The 21,477-nt window shown below is 49.8% G+C and overlaps 1 protein-coding gene across 2 annotated transcripts in view; it reads left to right on the top strand.

The window, feature by feature from the left end:
• SH3PXD2B (SH3 and PX domains 2B) overlaps positions 1–12,230 on the top strand; it is a 107,801-nt gene extending 95,571 nt beyond the window's left edge. For both annotated transcript variants that reach the window (XM_089336212.1, XM_051843617.3), the window contains one exon: positions 6,008–12,230. In XM_089336212.1, the coding sequence (XP_089192338.1) occupies positions 6,008–7,534 (1,527 nt within the window). In that variant the 3' untranslated portion in view covers positions 7,535–12,230. The remainder of the gene's footprint in view (positions 1–6,007) is intronic.
• Positions 12,231–21,477: the final 9,247 nt, after the last annotated feature.

Below are 21,477 nucleotides of genomic sequence, written 5' to 3'. Positions count from 1 at the left end.
TGCAGGGGTTGTGAGTGTGCTTGCAGACAGGGCTGGTTCTTTGCATGTAAACAGGGCTTCATATTTCCTTGTCTCATCTCCATTCTCTTCTAAGTTGGCTTTAATCAGACTTTGTTCCAAGAGCAAGGAGAATGGCCCCAGCAGCTCTAGACTGTAGCCTGTTGTCTCAGCAATCCCAAAGTGAGGTGGAGGCAGAATAGGCCCCAGCCTCAGGGTGTCTGGCCAGCCCACCTCACATTCCCACCCCTGCATCTCACATGGGATGAATGGAGGCCCAGGGGAAAGTGGGCTGCTGCCACCAGGAGAGAGAGGAGGATCTGCTTCAACAGCTGTAGACTGCAGAAGTCCCGGGACCACAGTATCTCAGCTCCCCTCGCCCCAGCTTTGTTGGGAGCTTTCAGCGTGTGGCCCCATTTGATGGATGAAGAAACTGATCATCATCTGGTGAGCTGATAGTGGGACCCAAGCCCCCCAGTTCTGGCTACAGGTTTATCTTCACTCTCTTGGCCACACTTCAGGGATGGTGTGTCCGTAAGGTCTCTAGGTATCCGTAAGGTCCCTGCCTCCACCTTGGTCTGCCCTCCCTCTGTAGCTTTAGGATGCCCTGGCCAGTCACCTTTGCCGCGGGTGCTTTCTTCCTCCCCTGACGTGCCAGAGCCCCACACTTCTGCTTGAGGGCCCTTGTTGGTTGGTTGGTTGGTTGGTTGCATAGGTGTGTAGGTGGGTGAAAAGTGAGTGGGTATATTGTAGTTCATTTCCTCCACTAGAACATAAACTCTTTGAGATCAGGGATCATGTCTGTTCACAGCAGTGAACACAGCACAAAGCCTGGCTTATGGCAGATTCTCACTAAACATTTGTTGAATTAATAAATTCATCCAGTTGGGTTGTGAGCCCCCGAACACAGGAGCTATTTAACTGCAGAAAACTCCTAGGATGCCCACATGGCTGTGCTGAACTCCTGGTCATCATTTCAAGTTTCAGTGCAAACTCAGTCACCTTTGTGTAGACTCCCTGGCTTAGGGGTTGGTGTGTGTGTGTGTGGCTTGTATGTACCTAAAATGAGAGTAAAAATGATAACGGCTCACATTTAGCCCTCTGTCATCTGTTGCTATAGCAACATGCCTGGGACCAGGTGGTTTATAAAGAATAGAAGCTATTTGACTCGCAGTTCTGGGAAGTCCTAGAGGCTGGGTCGGCATCTGGCGAGGGCCTCCTTCTGTATCGTCACATGGCAGAGGGCGTCCCATGGCAGTGAAGAGCCAGCGCTGGCTCAGTTGCTCTTCCTCTTACAAAGCCACTCATGTCATGGGAGCCTCAGGACCCTACCTGATCCCAGTGTCCTCCCGAAGGCCCCACCTCCAAACAACACATGGATTTGGGGGTCAAGCTTCCAACACCTGAACTCTGCGGGGACACATTCAGACCCCAGCCAGCACTGATCAGGTGCTGGGCCCATGCTCCGTCTTGCTGAATCCTGTGACTGTTGACTTGAGATGGGGTTATTATTCTCCCCGCTGGTCAGGTCAGCCCTTCCCACCTCACTCTGCCAGGAATGACCTTCCTTTCCCCAGCTCATCCTGCCCTCTTAGGCAAGGCCCTCAAATCCATTTTTCCAACTGAATTTGGCATATCAAAATCTAACTCACTCTTCAAATCCCTCTGCCTCCTCCAGGAAGCCAGTTTGCATTGGTTTCCCATCATACCTACCCAGTGTTAGCACCCAGGGGGCCGCTTACAAAGAGTCTTCAAAAAGCTCATGGGCGGTACTATGAAAAAATGTGTACTATGAAAAAATGATGCATGGATTCCTTAATGCTTTACCTTAAAATGAACTTAGTTTCCAATTCCATTTTTTCCACAAATGGTCCCCTCTTATTACTGTGTGTTCTTAACCAAGGGCAGTTCCCCACTTCTACACACAATGCTTTCCTGGCAATATGAAAATTGTTGTCATTTTGCCCTCTGCAATGCCTGTTTTAGTGTTGAATTCCAGATCTAAAGTCATCTTCCCAGAGTGGACATTTAGGCAGACACTTATTTAACAGTTACAGTTATCATTTCCAACAGCTCTTCTTGATGCTTTTTCATAGTCACCTGTTCTTGTTTCATGTGTTCCATCATGAATTTGATGCCCTTCTGTGTCTCTGTAAGGATGTCAACTATTTTTCATTTAAGATTCTGTTATATGGCCAGTGCCATGGCTCACTAGGCTAATCTGCCTGCAGCACCGGCACCCCGGGTTCTAGTCCCGGTCAGGGTGCCGGATTCTGTCCCGGTTGCTCCTCTTCCAGTCCAGCTCTCTACTGTGGCCCAGGAAGGCAATGGAGGATGGCCCAAGTGCTCGGGCCCTGCACCCGCATGGGAGACCAGGAAGAAGCACCTGGTTCCTGGCTTCGGATTGGTGCAGTGCACTGGCCGTAGTGGCCATTTGGGGGGTGAACCAATGGAAAGGAAGACCTTTCTCTCTCTCACTCTCTAACTCTGCCTGTCAAAAAAATAAATAAATAAGATTCTGTTATTATAATTTTTTATCTCTTTTTTCCCATTTGTGAATTCTTTGCAGTAGTATTGTTATTTATTTCCAGTGTTTTCATGGTACTAGCTGTTGTCTTGAGCTGTGTTAGAAGATGAAGCAGGGAGCAAGCGCTGTGGCATAGTGGGTTAGGTCGCAGCCTGCAGTGCCAGCATCCCATATCAGTCCCAGCTGCTCCACTTCCTGTCCAACTCTCTGCTAATGTGACTGGGAAAGCAGCAGAGGATGGCCCAAGTCCCTGGGCCCCTCACCCACATGAGAAACCTGGATGAAGTTCCTGGCTCCTGGCTTTGTTCTGGCCCAGCCCTGGTCATTGCAGCCATTTGGGGAGTGAACCAGCAGATGAAAGATCTTTCTGTGAGTCTCTCCTTCACTCTTTCTGTAATTCTGGCTTTCAAATAAATAAATCTTAAAAGAGAGAGAGAGAGAGAGAGATTCAGCAGTCAGCCCCAGTGGGGGTCTATGAGATTTCCAAAAGATCAAGGAAAATGATATTAAAAGATAAGTTTATTTTGGTACCAAAAATTTGAAATCCTTGCATAGTTTTTTCATCATAGGTGTTTTCTGTGAACTTTTTGAAGACCCCCTCATTCACAAGCAGCTAGTCTGCTTCCACTGGTTTCGGTGCCAGATCACCGGCTTCGGCGCTAGCTACTGAGCAGCGTTTGATCCAAGCCTCCACACTCACCGTTTCTCCTTCTTTGCTGTTGTGCTTGGACACAACAAGAACGTGACAGAGGGCACTGAGGAGGGCCAGCCTCCGGCTGCTCTGCCTCGTTATCCCCATTCATTTCCTGCCAGTCACCCCGGGCCTTCCCTCTCCCCAGGTCCCATCACCATGAAGTCCCCCACCTGGTGCAGCAGTCTTGGGCCGCAGCCTCCCTCCCAGACCCACTGCCTTTCCCCCTTCCTCCTCCTGACCTTAGCTTTGGATCCGCTGCTCTCTTCCCTGTGTTTGTTGCCTACAGGGGAAGCTGCCCTGTCTCCTGTCTTGAAACCAGAGTTCCAATGTGCATGTTACAAGGGGTTTCTTTCCCAGAGAGCTGCAAACATTACGAAACCTTTTTCTTACTTAAGATACAGCCTTTGACAGTGAGTTTCCAGCGCTTTCTACAAACACATCATTGTTAGAGCTTGCTGGCAATCAAACAGCACTGCTGCTGTGGGGCTGTGGGGCTCAGATGCCTCAGAAGTTGGCCAGGGGCCCCTCCGTACGCCATGCACAGGCACTGCGGTTCAAGGCAATGCTGGCTGCAGCCGGGGCTTAATAGGCCCCTGGTGTTTTCTGGAGGCATTAGGGAGTCTCTCTCTGAGCCCCACCCTCACCTCAACCAGCACCGTTCCCCTCGTTTCTTTCTGCCCTTTGTCTTACTTGCACTCGAGCTGAGCCAGTGACGAGCTCAGCCAATGTTCTTCTCCAGGAAGCACAAATGCAGCCCGTCCTGGAAGCTTTTCCGCTTTATTCTTTCATGATGTCAGCGTAGGCTCTGCCAGTGATAGCTGGATGTCACTAAAGTTTTTGGCCTAATCAGATGCTCTTTTCTTATAATAAATTCCATGTGCTCTGTTTTCCTCTTCAGTTTTGCTTCTTGGTTCTTCTCAGCCTCATCTTAGTGTTCAGAATTTGTTATTGGATCCACAGCATTCTAGGGCCACTAGGAGCACCTTGGTTCCTCCTCTAGGCTGTTTGTCATCAAGACGTGATGATGATGAGGAGGAGGAGGAGGAGGAGGAGGAGGAGGAGGAGGGAACCTCTTCTGTGCCAGGCACCTTATCTACTTCATGACTAATCTGCCCGCTGATGTGCCAGGAGGCAGTGGATAATGGCCCAAGTACATGGGTTCCTGCCACACATCAGCAACCTGGATGGACTTCCTGGCCCCTGGCTTTGTGGCCACCAGGGGAGTGAACAGCAGATGGGAGATATATTCTCTCTCTCTCTCTCTCTCTCTCTCTCTCTCTCTCTCTCTTCTTTCAAATTAATAAATAAGTCATTTTTTCAAAAACAATGGTGAGTTTGGGCCAGCTCTGTGGCGTAGCAGGTAAAGCTGTCACCTGCAGCACCAGTATCTCAAATGGGTGTTAGTTTGTGTTCTCGCTGCTCCACTTCCAATCCAGCTCCCTGCTAATGGCCTGGGAAAGCAGGGGAAGGTGGTCCAAGTGGCTGGGCTCCTGTACCCACATGGGAGACCCGGATGACACTCCTGGCTTCTGGCTTTGGCCTGGCCCAGAACTAACTGTTATAGCCATCCAGGGAGTGAACCAGTAGATGCAAGATCTTGCTCTCTCTGTTTGTCTTTCCACCTCTTTCTGTAACTCTGACTCTCAAATAAATAAATAAATCTTTAAAAATAAATAAAATTTTAAAAGGTAAATTTTTTTTGACAGGCAGAGTGGACAGTGAGAGAGAGAGACAGAGAGAAAGGTCTTCCTTTTGCTGTTGGTTCACCCTCCAATGGCCGCCACGGCTGGCGCGCTGCGGCCAGCGCACCACGCTGATCCAAAGCCAGGAGCCAGGTGCTTCTCCTGGTCTCCCATGGGGTGCAGGGCCCAAGCACTTGGGTCATCCTCCACTGCCTTCCTGGGCCACAGCAGAGAGCTGGCCTGAAAGAGGGGCAACTGGGACAGAATCCGGCGCCCCAACCGGGACTAGAACCCAGTGTGCCGGCGCCGCTAGGCAGAGGATTAGCCTATTGAGCCACGGCGCCAGCCAGGTAAATTTATTTTGATATACAATTTTGAAATCCATACATATGGGAGCATTCTCAAACTTGTGTGGAAAATTAAAAATACTGTGTGTGGATTTCAAAAAAGTTTTGCACCAAAATAAAAATACCTTCTAATTCTATTTTCCAAGAACTTTTTGAAATACACTTGTATGTGGCTTTTGCTCTGTACTTTAAAACTAGCAGCACTGCTCGTGTCCTGACCCACCTGGATTAACCTGCAGCTACACACAGGGCCCTGCAGGCTGACAGCTCCCTGCCCCTCAGGAGGGGAGGGAGGGTCACACAACAGTGGGGAGGGACTGGGAGTCAGGAGATGAATGCCCCCATGTCCCACGCGACCCTGCTGAGGCACCACCCTCTTGGTATCTCAGAGGGTCCCTGATCAGTTACAGCCCAGTGACCCCAGTCAGGCCTTTCTCATGGCTGGCCCTCCCCTCACCTTCTCACTTTTACCACATGCTTCCTGGAATTGCCTCTCCCATGGTCTGCCTGACCCCAAGTCCTCATCTCAGGGACCGCTACCTAGGGGAGTCCAGGGTGGGACAAGATCCTGCCCCCACGGCAGATGTCCCCGGTACATGGCAGCATCTCTGTGGCTGGCTCCTGTAGACGTTATAGGAGAAGCAGCTGATTGCTGGTCCCCGGGCCAGAGGACCACAGGGTCTGGGAGAGCCCACCCCGAATCCAAGCTCTAGAAGCTGCAGGTCTGCACTCAGCCGCTGCCCTCTGTCCTCCCTTCCAGGTGATCGAGAAGAACCTGAGTGGCTGGTGGTACATTCAGATTGAAGATAAGGAGGGCTGGGCCCCAGCAACCTTCATTGACAAGTACAAGAAGACCAGCAATGCCTCGAGACCCAACTTCCTGGCTCCCCTCCCCCACGAGGTGGCCCAGCTCCGGCTTGGGGACACAGCCGCGATGGAGAACAGTCCAGGAGGTGAGGCTGTCGGGCCCTCCCGGCCCCTGCCCGAGGCACCGCATGGTGCCGTGGACTTGGGGATGCCATGGTCCAAAGACTGGAAGGGTGGGAAGGACGTCCTGCGTAAAGCATCTTCAGACATGTCCGCGTCGGCAGGCTACGAGGAAATCTCGGACCCCGACCTGGAGGAGAAGCCCAGCCTCCCTCCGCGCAAGGAGTCCATCATCAAGTCAGAAGGGGAGCTGCTGGAGCGGGAGCGGCAGAGGCTGGAGCAGCTCCGGGGCTCGTCGCCCAAGGCCCCGGGCATGATCCTGCCCATGGTGCCGGCCAAGCATGCGTCCCCGGCCCGGGACAGCAGGAGACTGGAGCCCAGACCCGACAAAAGCAAGGTGTTCCAGCTGAAGAACGACATGGGGCTGGAGTGCGGCCACAAGGTGCTGGCCAAGGAGGTCAAGAAGCCCAACCTCCGGCCCGTGCCCAAGTCCAAGGCCGAAGTGCCCGACGAGAAGCCGGAAGCTGCACCCCAGAACCCTTTCTTGAAGTCCAGACCTCAGGTTAGGCCCAAACCATCTCCCTCCCCCAGGACAGAGCCACCTCAGGGTGAAGACCAAGTGGACATCTGCAACCTCAGGAGCAAGCTCAGGCCTGCCAAGGCCCCAGAAAAAGCCTCATTGGACGGCGAGGCCCACCCAGCTCCTGGGGGCCAGGATGCGGCCTTTAGCCGAAACTTCCTCTCTGGGGAAGCACCTGGCCGCGTCCAGGACAGGCTGGGCAGACAAGATGGGCTCAGCCCAAAGGAAGCAGCCTGCCGGGCTCCTCCGCGACCGGCCAAGAACACAGAGCCCACGCCCAAGACCGTGCCCGTCCCTCTCCAGGAAGCTCAGAGGCCAGCGGTCCCACCCCGCAGACCACCTCCACCCAAGAAAACATCCGGGTCCTCCTCATCCAGGCCCCTCCCAGAGGTCCGAAGCCCACAGCGCGAAGCCCACGATAGCAAGGCAGCTCCTGCCCCAGGCCGTCCCCTGCTAGTTCCTCCGAAAGCCAAACCATTTCTCTCCAACTCCCCGGGAGGCCAAGAGGATGTGCGAGGCCCGTGGGGTGCTGGCAGGGTGGGGGACCACAGAGAGAAGGCCATTGCCGCTTCCTTCCCCAACGCCGATGGCCCCAAGGATTCTTTGTATGTGGCTGTGGCCAACTTTGAAGGAGACGCAGACACCAGCAGCTTCCAGGAAGGGACGGTGTTCGAAGTCCGGGAGAAGAACAGCAGCGGCTGGTGGTTCTGCCAGGTCCTGAGCGGGGCGCCTTCCTGGGAAGGCTGGATCCCTTCCAACTATCTCCGCAAGAAGCTATAGGCTGTCCCCTCAGCCTCCGTGCCCCGCAGTCCCTGCTGGTTACCCACGTATTTAATATGCCTCTTAATTTATCATTCTCCATGCAGCTTCCAAGGAAGGAAGACCCGGAGTCCTGTGGTTTCGTCCCTCCCCTGGGTGCTGAGCGAGTTGCTGAGACGTCAGGAGCTGGGGGGTGGGGGGTGGAGGGTGGGGGAGTCTGATGCCTCCCATCACAGCACCCTCTACAGGCTCCGAAGCCACAGCCCTGGCTCTGTCCACATCAGCATGGCCTGCCTTCTGGGAACTCCTCCTCCAGCCAGTGGCATTGCCATCCGCAGCGGACAATGACCCACCCAGGCCCCCAGGATGAGACAGAATCTGCTGCTGCAGAACCTCCAGAGGAGGTCTCATGGCTTGGATGAGGCACAGCGAGGGATGTCCCACGCAATTCAGGATGACTTGCTCTGACTTCTCCACGTTTCCAAAAGCCATGTGGCTTTACCCACCCTCTTTCCAAAATGCCTGGTGCCAGAAAGGACCACATCCTGTAGAAGTCAAGTCCATGGCCAATCTCAAGGAAAGGCTGCTCTTCCCGAGGCCTGGGGCCCATGGGCCTCTGAGGTCCAGCAAGATGCAGCATCCCCAGGAGTGAGCCCGGAGGTCCTTTCGGCCACCCTGCGTCCCATCCTCTAACTTGGGACCGCGCTTGTGGGACTTTCCTGCTGCAGGCTCCCATCTGTCCAGGGCTTTTAAATAAGAGTTGCCACCCCCCAACACGGGGTGTTTCATTTTCGTCTCCCTAGACAAGAGTCACAAGGTTGTTTGAATCAAGGGGCCATTCACAAGGTGTGCCTCCTGTGAGCACCCCTTTGCTGAGTAGCTACTAGGTGCCAGGCTCTGTACTTGACACTTTGCATTCATGGGGTAACCCTTCCTTATAATGTACCCATTTTACAGATGAGGAAACTCGGGTTCAATGTGCCCAAGGGCACACTGCCAGGGAGAGGAGGAAAGAGGATTAGAACCCAGACCTGCCTGGCTTCAATGCCTGTGCTCTTCCCTCTGTAAGAGGCTAACCAAGCAGGGAAGAGAACAGAGCTGGCCGGGTACCAAGAACAGGTGTCCCAGGTGACTTCCTTATAGTATAGGTGAGGGGGCACTGCGGCTGCTCCCACACCTCCCCACATCCCTCCAACCCAACTGTGCCATGTGTCACAGGCTACCCTAGGCTCTCTGCACCTGCTTCTCCAAGACAGAGGGTGCCTGGGTCTCTAGTCGTTGGCACAGAGCCCTGCTCCTTGCTCCTGTGCTCGTCCCGCTGTAGGACAGCACTTACGGTGCAAGGGGAGCTGAGGTGGTCTCACGGCCAGCCTTGAGGGGCCCTGGTGGCTCAGGGACCAGCACTGGCTCTCCATCAAAGCAAGCATGGCAAGCAGTAGCCCCTGACGGGACAGAGCCTCCAAGGGCAGGCAGACTCCTCCTGTCCCTGCCCTGCTATGGTATGTGTATAGTTTTCTTCCTTCCTTTTATTTTGTCAGACACTCTACCTGGCTGTTTTCTCCTTGGGAGGAACCCAGGGAACTCCTTCCACCCATTTGGACAGATGGGGTTAACTGAGGCTTAAAGAGGCACTGCGTGGGCCTTGCAGAACTTTCGAGGACCCGCGGGTTCTAGCTCCCAGGGCAGAGCTCTTCCCACTGTGAAGCCGGCCACCTTGGGGGTTAGCACACAAAGCCCCTTCCTCTCCTACTCCACCCTGCGGAAGCAAGGCTACTCCAACCTGCCCCCGCCCCTCCCAAGGACCCCCAGCTTACAGTGTGCTGCAGGCTGCGCTCTTGGGACCACAGAGCCAGCATTCCTGGGGATGCTGCCATCCATTGCAGTGCCAAAGATTCTGTGCAAATAGCCTCCTCTGCGCCCCACGCCCCAGTCCTGCTCTGAGTGACACTTGGCTCTGAGTGCTTCTGCCCAGAGCCTCCTCCCATCTCCAGCAGCCCTGCAACTCCCACCCCAGAGACTGTCAGGACAGGGTTCTCCTGTTCTCAGGCCCTGGGGGAGGGGCTGGGGGAGGGCTTTGCAGAGCTGCCCCACTCCCACCCCTGCAGTAGCATAGTTTTCCTGAGTTTTTGATGCACTTGGGTTCAAACAGCTTTTGCAGAGCTGTTAAGTGGGATTTGACCACAATTCAGAAAACAAAACCCAACATGTTTTTTGCTGATTTGCTTTTGTTTCCACGTATTTCGTGAGCACCTACTCTGTGCTTGGTGCTAGACACACCGGGATGTGTGTGGCTTCATCCCTGGCTGTGACTTCAGTCTGCTGACTCCATGGAAGGAGTTTGTCACTGGCCTTGCTCCCTCCTCCCAGTGGCCAGCTGGGTGGGAACAGACTGGCTCTGCCTCCCTGTGGGCAGACAATTTTCCTGCCCAGGGAAGAGTTGGATTTTGTTTTGTTTTGTTTTCCTCTGCTAGCGTGAGCTGTAGGTACTGAAGCCACATTCCTCTCTTATTTCCTCGGGTCACATCTGTGGCCGTAGGACTCCTGCATCCAGCTCCTGCTACCTTGGTGGACACTTCCCCAGGCGGCTGGAGTGGGTGGGCTTGAGGGCCAGTGACGTTCCTGCTGTCCCTAGTCCGGGGGCAGTCAGTGGAACATGCAACGCTCCACCATGGAGTTATCCAAGGCCATGGTGACTGCTTCCACACCTAGCACCGGGCAGGTTACCGGCGCTTAAACACGCTCCCTCCTTCAGCTTCGGTCATGACAACCCCGTGAGGTGGACAGCATCTGCCCCGGATTTGTAGTGAGAACATTGAGTTTCAGGGGGTGGAGCCACATGCCCAGTCTCGTCCCCATAGTGACATTGGAACTCTAGTCCAGTATTTTTTTCCCTCCCCCAGGCCCATGATGTATCCTCTGCCGTCAGCAGTAAAATGCTCACAGGGCTTCAAGAGACACGGGTGACCCTCCCTCTGAGTTCAGGTGTCTCCCCCTCCACCGTTTGGTCAAACATTTCAGTAGATCACAAGCTAAATGCCAGCCCAAAAGGTGGGCAGCAGTGGGGCCTTATTTCTCCCCTGACCCCCGCTTATGACCTCATGATAACTACTTTATCTTCCATCTTTGCAAAAAGACATGGTGCCACTGATTTTTTTTTTTTTTTTTTTTTTTTTTGGAAAAATCAAGTTTAGCACCACCACTTGATAAAATAGGCATTGGTACAAATGTTGTGCTCCGAATCTTTGCCATTTGTGGGTTTATATCATTGTCCCAGGCTGAGACCTAGCAAGAGCCCCTATCCTCCCAGGAAATTGCTAGAGACTGTCCCAGGCTTATAGTAGTCCCTTTGAAGCCCCTGCCATAAAACTCCTCCATGTAATGAGCTGTAAGGTCAAGTTCTTGGCCTTAAGCCTTTCCAAAGCCCACTGGGGATTTCATCAGCAGGTAGAAGGTGGAGAACACACTTGCCATGTTAAAGGGCAGGTACTAAATCTCCCCAGGACTCGGGAGGGCCCCTGGGTGAGGGATGGATGGGCGAGTGTTTACTTTGGGCTCAAATAGGTGGTGGCTTAACTTCATCATCAAGGACACAGACGTTTGTGACTGTGTGTGGGTCTCTTAGTGTTGCTGTCGGCCATCCCCTGGGAGGTCTTGCCCTTTTCTTTTGTCTGTGATAATGGGCCCCAGACAGCCTGAGCCCTATGTGGCCATCTTGTCTCCCCACTGCTGACTGTCCAGGCCTCATCTTCGGGGCTTTTGTGTATACAGCAGACAGCCATACTGTACCACAGACCACAGATGTCCTGGTGCTAGGCTATGGCCCCAGTGAATGTAAGGCGGCTTGCATTGCAGCCTGAGCGTGTGGGGAACACTTCCTTGGCCTGAAAGAATTGCTCCTGCCATGAGCAAGATGATGATGTCTGAGTTGTCCACCACCCAGGCAGAGCTCCAGAAGCACCATAACCCTGGCCTGCTCAGGGGCTGCCTTGAGCCCCCTTTGTCCAGGCTGGGCCATCCAGCTCCGCTGCGGGATGTCTGGTTCCTGGTGCTCCCCTACTAAGTTGATTGAGCCCCTCATCATCGTCTTACAGCGTCCCAGCTTCCTCTCCACTCCAAAGTCCGCCCTCTTGGCTCCTGTCAGGGATGAGGAGCTCAATCTCTTTTGACCTTGAAGAGGCCTTCACTTTCAGATCTAACGTGCAAAAGGTGTCCTCACCGATTGATTACAGCAATAAGTGATTCCCATACACCTGTACTGTCCATGTTTTTACCCCAACTGTATGCCTGTTGATGCCTTTGTGTCTGTGTAATTAGTAGTAACGCCCCTCTCACATACAGGGTGGTGATAAACCGTGGTCACCTTAGCTGCCACCCATGTGCCCTGCTGCAGGGAGCCACCAAGGAACAAGGCCGTTTCTTGGGTCTCTCCAGGAACAGTAGGCTCTGGCACCTGCTTCCTGCTCATCGTGGCGTAGCGGGAGGGCCCTGGGTATTCAGCATGTTTATACCCTGTCGGCAGACTGACAAGTTCTGGTGGTGGTGGTTGTTTGCCTTCGATACACACACAAATTACCTACATATATATAATGTGAGGGGGAGGGCGTGAGCAGTTAGCTGTAGCATGTGTAGACTGCATACTTTACCATTAGACCTTTCCTTTTTTTTTTTTTTTTTTTTAAATAAAAAATGCTTGACTGGTTTCAAGCTTCATTGTGAAGATGGAGTGGCTGTTGGTTTTATTTGGCTGAAGAAACGGTGCATAGCTTTGGGGCCTGGGGTCTTTGGGACCAACAGAAAGGAAACTATACGAGCTCTGGACATTGCCCCAAACAGGGGCTCACTCCTCTCAGGACCTAGTGCATTTTCATTCTCTTAACTACAGCATCCAGAAACCAAGGGAAGCTCCCTTTCATTTGCTGGATACTTCCTGCATATTTTTGACCCTGTGCCTAAAGATGGGACACTGCACAAAGCCAGGGAGCCTGGAAGCTGTGTGCTTGCTGAGGGATGACCGTGTGCTGGGCCGCAGGGACAACACAAAGGCCCCTGCCTGCAGCAGGTAGAGGGTGTGATCTCAATGTATTCTTTCCCAAAGGTTGAGCCAAGGCCAAGTCAACCCACCACCTTGATCCTACCTTCACAGGGAGAGAGGGGGCGGTCAGCAGAGTCCCCCACCAGAGGAACTGTACACAGGGGATTTACATGGCATCCTGGAGTCAGGATGTTAAAGAACACAGGGTAACCAGAGAGTTCATGGAAAACTTGAGTCAAAGTATAAGTTTATTTTGATGTGAAAAGCTTTAGAATCCATGCCTGGCTTTTTTGATAATACACATTTTCCATGGCCTTGCTTAGGAATAGTAGTCAATACAATCTGTCACGGGAGCATGCTCACCCCAGTTCTTACAAACTGAGCTCTGAATCATAAGAATAGGAGTGGCAGTGGTGTGGGAGTCCCGGAGCGGGTGTGGGAGGCCACCCGGGCCCCATGGGATGGGATGGGATGGGAACCACACCTCCCAAACCTGCTGATGGCTGTATGCTCAACTCCATGACCTTGCTTCAGGGTCACTTGGAACTGGCACACGCGCCAGTCGCATTCATGCTGTTTCAGAAATGCCACAGCTAAAGGTTAGCATTGTGCAGTGGGTTAAGCCACTGCTTGCGATGGTTGTATCCCGTAACAGTGCTGGTTCAAGTCCCAGCTGCTCAACTTCCAATCCAGCTTCCTCCCTTTGCCTGGGAGGGCTGCAGAAGATAGCCCAAGTACCCAGATGGAGTTCCTGGCTTATTAGCTTCAGCCTGGCCTAACTGTGATTCAATATTTCCAAAACAAATGTCAATAAGTACTCTGAAATAAGTCTTCCATGGACACAATTTCAGAAATGCCAAAAAAAAAAAAAAAAAACCTGTTACACTATTGATAAAAGTGTAAGCTGCCTCTTCTATAATAACATGCTGTATAATGCTATTTACATTTATTCATTATTTATAATTACATTACATTATTTTATACATTACATTATAAATACATTATTTATAATTACATTATTCATTATTTATAATTACAGGAGAAACTTTGTACAAAGTTTCTCAAAGTCATTTGACTGTAAATCCATTCACAGAACATCTGTCATGGGCAATGTTCCATATAATAAGCTCAAAATTTCAAAATGTCAACTCTACCTTCAGTTCTAGCTGAAATACAATCCCTGCCTAATCTTAGCCAAATCCTTAACCCTAGTCCTGGCCGTATTTCTACCCTGCATTGCAACTTACTCTTTATTTTTTTTTTTAAGATTTATTTATTTATTTGAAAGAGTTACACAGAGGGACGAAGAGGCAGAGAGAAAGAGAGGTCTTCCATTCGCTGGTTTACTCCCCAGTTGGCCACAATGGCCGTAGCTGTGCTGATCAGGAGCCAGGAGCTTCTCCCGGGTCTCCCACATGGGTGCAGGGGCCCAAGGACTTGGGCCATCTTCTACTGCTTTCCCAGGCCAAACGAGAGAGCTGGATTGGAAGTGGAGCAGCTGGGACTTGAACCAGCGCGCATATGGGATGCCAGCACTGCAGGCGGCGGCTTTACTTGCTACACCACAGCGCTGGCCCCACAACCTACTCTTTAGTGCTAACATAAACCATGTCCTGGCTTCAGAATACTTGTACGACAGGAGAGCTGCTTATGGACCTCTGGGGTCCATATTCCCTGTAGGAGCTGCCTGAATGGAATTTCCCATCCCGAGATTGCCACCTGTGGGCGAGGTCAGGAAAGAGCTGCTAGCATGGACTTTTTCTACCCCCTATACATGTTTTCCTTTAGAGATGTGTAGATTAATGGCAGTGTCCATAACATTTAATTTAGTGAAAGCCCAGGCTCATTCTAAAGATCCAAGAGACCCAGTTATGTCCTCTAATTCCATTTCAGCTGTATGGAACTTGGCCACACTATTTACAGTAGAGGAACAATAGTGGTCTTCAATCAGTTTCACTGTATACTGATTTAAAAAAATGGATATATACAGGATACAGATATATTAATATATTTATATATGTGCATATATAAAACCTGCATTAACAGATGTGTCATATACAATGTTGTTAGCTGAAAAATTTGCACCCCATGCCTGGTGTTTGCTTTTATCCATATGAAGAGAGCTCTATTAGGGTGACCCTCCAACACCCTCTATCCCCAAGTAGAAAGAGAAATTCTCCAGATGGCTAATACTGAGGGGAGCAGGAGCCAGGCACGTGTGCTCATACGCTCTCTCGCCTGTTTGGGATCATATGTCCAGGAAACCTGCATTCCACTCAACCCAAAAGCTGCCTTCCCACACAAAAGGGGGCCTGTGCTTTTCAGGGGTGCTTATGACTGATTTAACGAGCATGTCTAATTCTGGATTTCTGCAACACATCACACCTAAGCCAGATTCTTCCATTGCTCTTTCAAGAATAAAGCTAAGATTTACAGATTAAATATAATACTCATAAAAACACCGACGGCATGTTTCAAAGAAATAGAAAAAAAAAAGCCTAAAATTCATATGGGACCACAAAAGACCCCAAAGAGCCAAAGCAATCTTAACAAGGCTGGAGGCATCATAATATCTCACCAGAACAAAGATTACAATAAACAAAACAGCATGGTACAGGATAAAAACTAACAGACCAGTGGAACAGAAGAACTCTGAAATAAACCCATGCTTCTATAGCCAGCTTATCTTTGACAAAGACACCGAAAACAAAGAACGGTCTCTTCAATAAATGATACTGGGAAACCTGGATATCCATAAGAAGAATGGAAATAGACCCTTATCTCTCACCATATACAAAAATAAACTCAGGGACGAGCATTGAGCCTGTTGAGATGCTCATATCCCACACCAGAGTACCTGGGTTACATTCCTGGCTCCAGCTCCTGGTTTCAACTTCCTGCTAATACAGACCCTGGGAGGCAGCAGTGATACCTCAATTAATTGGGTTCCTGCCACCCACATGAGAATCCTGGATTGAGTTCTTGGCTCTCATTTTCAGGTATTTAGGGGGAGAATTAGCAGATGGAAATTCTCTTCTCTCTCTCCCTCTCTCTCTTTCTCTCTCTTCCTCTCTCTCTCAAATAAACAAATAACTTTTTTATAGTGGTTTTTTTTTTTTTTGACAGGCAGAGTGGACAGTGAGAGAGAGAGACAGAGAGAAAGGTCTTCCTTTTGCCGTTAGTTCACCCTCCAATGGCCGCTGCGGCCAGCGCGCTGCGGCCGGCGCACTGCGCTGATCCGATGGCAGGAGCCAGGTACTTATCCTGGTCTCCCATGGGGTGCAGGGCCCAAGCACTTGGGCCATCCTCCACTGCACTCCCTGGCCACAGCAGAGAGCTGGCCTGGAAGAGGAGCAACCGGGACAGAATCCGGCACCCCGACTGGGACTAGAACTCAGTGTACCGGCGCCGCTAGGCGGAGAATTAGCCTAGTGAGCCGCGGCGCTGGCTACAAATAACTTTTTAAAAATCAATTCAGGGGCCAGCGCTGTGGCACAGTGGGTTAATCCTCTGACTGCAGTGCTGGCATCCCATATGGGCGCCAGTTCTGGTCCTAGCTGTTCCTCTTCCAATCCAGCTCTCTGCTGTGGCCTGAGAAAGCAGTGGAAGATGGCCCAAGTCCTTAGGGCCTCTGCACCCATGTGGGAGACCCAGAGGAGGCTCCTGGCTCCTGGCTTCGGATCGGCACAGCTCCAGCCATTGCAGTCATTTGGGGAGTGAACCAGCAGATAGAGGTCCATTCTCTCTGCCTCTCCCTCTCACTGTCGGTAGCTCTACCTCTCAAATAAATAAATAAAATCTTTTTAAAAATCAATTCAAAATGCATTAAAGATCTAAATGTAAAGCCTGAAACTAGGAAACTACTAGAGGAAAACATTAGGGAAACATTGCAAGACATTGGGAAACATTGGTATAGGCAATAATATTTTGGGTGAAACCTCAAAAGCACAGGCAACAAAAGCAAAAATAGACTAATAGAATGGTCCTCTCCCTCACTTAATGTTGTATGATTGTTCAGAATTTCTCTACAGACAAACCCCTCTACCTGCAAAAAGATGAGTGGCCTTCATCCCGGTCCTGGTTGGGATCAGCTTTAAACCACACCCATCAGTCCTCACAAGGGTCCAGAGACTCTCTTCATTTCCTCTCCTCTATGAAATCCTCTCATTACTTGGTTAATGCCACTCTTAGGATCATTGGTTGCTGTTCTCACACTGTCTTTTATACTACAGCATTTAAGCATTTACAGGAGGTGATAATTGAATGAACCAAGGCCTTCAGCAACCAGGCAGTCAACCACATGCTGCTACAGGGATATACTCGGCTCCCTGCCCAGGAGATAGCAGCTTGAAACATCGCCCCATGCCAGCGAAAAGTAGCTCTAAGGACAGAACATCGTCCCTCTACCCCTCCTGGACTTTTTGGGCTAATGTAATCCCATACAACTCCTGCTTTATAAAAAACAAAAGGGGGGAATGTTAGTAAAATGGCGCAGTCCTGACACCATCCTAGGCTCTCCCCCACCCCCACCAATGCTGGAAGCCAGGAGGCCACGTGGCCCAACCACTGGTGTCAGTCCCACACCCATCCTAATGGGATTCACTGCTCCTACTTCCCTGCCTGCCCCCCAGCAAAGTTTTAAAAAGACCTGTTCCTGAGCATGTGGCTCTCTTTCTCTCCATCTCCTGATCTCTCTCTCTTCTCTGTCTGTCTCTGTCTTTTGATCTCTCTCTGGATCTCTCTCTTACACTCTCCTTCTCCCTCTTTTCCTTCTTTGCTCCTTCCCTACAGTCTGTCAGGTTTTCCCAATAAATCCTTTCCCTTAAAAAATAGACTAATAGAATTATATCGAACTAAGAAGCTTCTGAGCAGGGACCAGTGAAGTGGCATAGCGGGTAAATCCACCGTGTGCAGTGCTGGCATCCCATATGGACATTGGTTTGAGTCCCAGATGCTCCACTTCCAATCCAGCTCTCTGCTAAGGCCTGGGAAAGCAGTAGAAGATGGCCTGAGTCCTTGGGCCCCTGCACCCACGTGGGAGACCCGGAAGAAGCTCCTGGCTCCTGGCTTCAGCTCGGTGTAGCTCCAACAGTTGCAGCCCTCTGGGGAGTGAACCAGTGGATGGAAGACCTCTCTCTCTCTCTGTCTCTCTGCCTCTCTGCCTCTGCCTCTCTATAATTCTGCTTTTCAAATAAATTTTTAAAATCTTTTTTTAAAAAAAGGCTTCTGATCAGCAAAGGAGACAATAAGTAGCAGAGAAGAGACAACCTATAGAACAGGAGAAAATATTTGCAAACTATTCATATAACAAGAGACTGCTATCCGGACTCATAGAATGGCAGCACTCCTGCCTCAGAATCAACCGTTGGGACATTCGGATCTGGCTAAAAGGTCCATGAGAGTCTCACAGGCATGGAAAGCCATGACACGGTGGCAAAAAACAATCTAAATGAAAGATCCTGGTGAACAAGACCCCAGCAGAAGGAACAGGCCATCAAGGAGAGAGGCGCCTTTCTCTGAAGGGAGGAAGGAACCTCCACCGTGATACGGCCTTGACTAAACAAGTTCAGAGTCGGTGAACTCAAGGGGCTTCCATAGCCTAGACAGCTCATAGCAAGAGTCTCGGGTGATTGCTGACATCATAAATAAGAGTGCCAATTGTTAAATCAACAATGGGAGTCACTGGGTACATGCTCCCCACGTAGGATCTCTGTCCTTAATGTGTTCTACTATGAAACTTAAAAACAACACTACTAGTCGAACAATACCCTATACCTTGTGCGGTTGTGTGAGTGCAGCCTGTTGAAATCCTTGCTTAGTATATACAAGTTGATCTTCAGTATATGAAGGTAATTGAAAGTGAAACTCGATGAAGGGCGGGATGGGAGAGGGAATGGGAGAGGGGAAGGCCACGGGAGGGAGGGAGGTTGGGGGGGGAGCCACAACAATACAAAAGTTGCACTTTGTAAATTCACATTTATTAAATAAAAAAATAACTATATAACAAAAAAAGAGCCTAGGGAGATTGCTAACGCCATAAACAAGAGTGTCAATTTGTTAAGTCAACAACAGTTGTTAAGTCAACAACACTGTGCACTTACTCCTCATGTAAGATCTCTGTCCTTAATGTGTTGCTCAATGTGAATTAATGCTATAACTAGTACTGAAACAGTATTTTACACTTTATGTTCTGTGTGGGTGAAGACTGATGAAATCTTTATTTAATATATACTAAATTGATCTTCTGTATGTAAAGAGAATTGAAAATTAATCTTGATGTGAATGGAATGGGAGAAGGAGCGGGAGATGGGAGGGTTGTGGGTGGGAGGGAAGTTATGGGGGGGAAAGCCATTGTAATCCATAAACTGTACTTTGGAAATTTATATTTACTAAATAAAAGTTAAAAAAATAAAAAATAAAAAAATTTATCTGGACATATAAGGAACTACAAAAACTCAACAGCAAAAACAACCCCATAGGATACAATTAAAAATTAGGTAAAAGATCTGAATAGACACCTCTCAAAAGAAGATACACAAATGGCCAACAAGCACATGAGAAAAATGCTAAATATAACATCATCAGGGAAATGAAAATCTAAGCCACCTTGAGGTATCATTCACCCCAATTAGAATGGCTATAATCAAAAAGACAAAAATATTAACAAATGCTGGCAAGGAGAAAAAGAAACCCTCAAACAACGAAGGTAGGAATACAGCCACTGTGAGAAATAGTATAGTGGTTCCTCAAAAAAAAAACTAAAAAATAGAACTAACATAGGTTCCAGCCACTCCACTATGAGGTATATATTAAAAGGAAATATGGAGTGGCTCAATAGGCTAATCCTCCACCTTGCGGCGCCGGCACACCGGGTTCTAGTCCCGGTCGGGGCGCCGGATTCTGTCCCAGTTGCCCCTCTTCCAGGCCAGCTCTCTGCTGAGGCCAGGGAGTGCAGTGGAGGATGGCCCAGGTGCTTGGGCCCTGCACCCCATGGGAGACCAGGAAAAGCACCTGGATCCTGGCTCCTGCCATCGGATCAGCGCGGTGCGCCCGCTGCAGCGGCGGCCATTGGAGGGTGAACCAACGGCAAAGGAAGACCTTTCTCTCTCTGTCTCTCTCTCTCACTGTCCACTCTGCCTGTCAAAAAAAAAAAAAAAAAAAAAAAAGGAAATATGGGTGCCAGAGCTGTGGCACAGCGGGTTAACGCCCTGGCCTGAAGCGCCGGCATCTCATATGGGCGCCGATTCAAGACCTGGCTGCTTCACTTCTGATCCAGCTCTCTGCTGTGGCCCGGGAAAGCAGTAGAAGATGGCCCAAGCCCTTGGGCCCCTGCACCCACGTGTGAGACCCAGGAGAAGCTCCTGGCTCCTGACTTCAGATCGGCGCAGCTCTGGCCGTTGCGGCCAACTGGGGAGTGAACCATCAGATGGAAGGTAGCTGCAGGCTTATCTTCTACACCACAGTGCCAACCCAGTGATTTACTTCTAACCAGCAGAAAATAGCAAAGATGATGTGATGTCATTTCTACGAGTAGATTACAAAATTATAACTTTTGTCTCACTAGCAGACTCCACTGCCATCCTGGCTTGCATGCTCTGATGAAGCAATTAGCCATGTTTAAGAAGCCACTGCAGCAAGACACTACAGTCGGTCTTCAGCCAGCAGCCAGACAGAAGCTGGAGATCTCAGTGCAGCACCCCTTGATGAAACAAATTCAGGCTACCATCATGTGGATCCTTCTCTAGTGGAGCCTTCAGATGAGACCCTTGACACAATTAAGTCATGACCAGGTTTCACATCCTTAGTAGTTGTGAGATAATGTGTATTATTCTAAGCTACAAAGTTTGTGATAATTTATGACACAACAATAAATAATAAAAATAAGTACCATTATCATCATTTTACAATGGGAAAATTAGGCACCGAACTGAACTATTTTGTCCAATATCTCTGTGGCAAGAAAGTGGTGAAATGAAGATAATGATAGACAAGGCTAAACATTTACCTAGATTCACTACATTAGTCTCTCATAGGAATTTGCTCAAGATAAAAAATGCTTAAAAGGTGATGGAAGGTTGTTAAAGCAATGATTCTTCCTAATATAAAATTTATTATGCTTAGGGGGCCGGTGCTGTGGTGTAGCAGGTAAAGCTACAGTGCTGGCATCCCACATGGGCACTGGTTCTAGTTCTGGCTGCTCCACTTCTAATCCAGCTCTCTGCTATGGCCTGGGAAAGCAGTAGAAGATGGCCCAAGTCCTTGGCTCCTGCACCCATGTGGGGGACCCAGAGGAAGCTCCTGGCTCCTGGCTTCAGATCAGCACAACTCCGGCCATTGTAGCCAATTGGGGAGTGAACCAGTGGATGGAAGATATCGCTCTCTCTCTCTTCATCTCCTTCTCTATGTAACTCTGGCTTTCAAATAAATAAATAAATATTTTAAAAATTTATTATGCTTAGTTGTGCGCATGAAACAATTTTTTTTCAAAAATGAACTTTCTGATATTCTGAAACAATGTATATTTGAAGGCTTTCTTCTACTAAATTCCATTATGAATCTTCTGATGTTAAATAAGGTATAAATGCTGTCTAAAGGCCTTCTCACATGACTTACATTTGTAGGGTTTCTCGCCAGTATGAATCCCGTGATGCTGGGTGAGAAATGAATGAAGCCTGAAAGCCTCCCCACATTCCTTACAGGCATAAGGTTTTTCAGCAGTATGCATGCTCTGATGTTGAGTAAGCTGTGAGAGCAGTCTAACGGCCTTCCCACATTCTTCACATTCATAAGGTGTCTCATCAGGATGAATGCTCTGATGTGAAATAAGTCGCGAGTAACTACTAAACGTCTTCCAACACTGCTTACATTCATAGGGTTTCTCACCAGTGTGAGCACTGTGATGGACAGTAAGTTGTTGGCATGTTCTAAAAGC

This window comes from Oryctolagus cuniculus, chromosome 6, assembly GCF_051225735.1.
Source record: "Oryctolagus cuniculus isolate XC-2025 breed Fujian yellow rabbit chromosome 6, ASM5122573v1, whole genome shotgun sequence".
Classification (NCBI taxonomy): domain Eukaryota; kingdom Metazoa; phylum Chordata; class Mammalia; order Lagomorpha; family Leporidae; genus Oryctolagus; species Oryctolagus cuniculus.
Note: the sequence above shows the minus strand (reverse complement) of the source record. Positions and strands in the feature narration are given on the sequence as shown.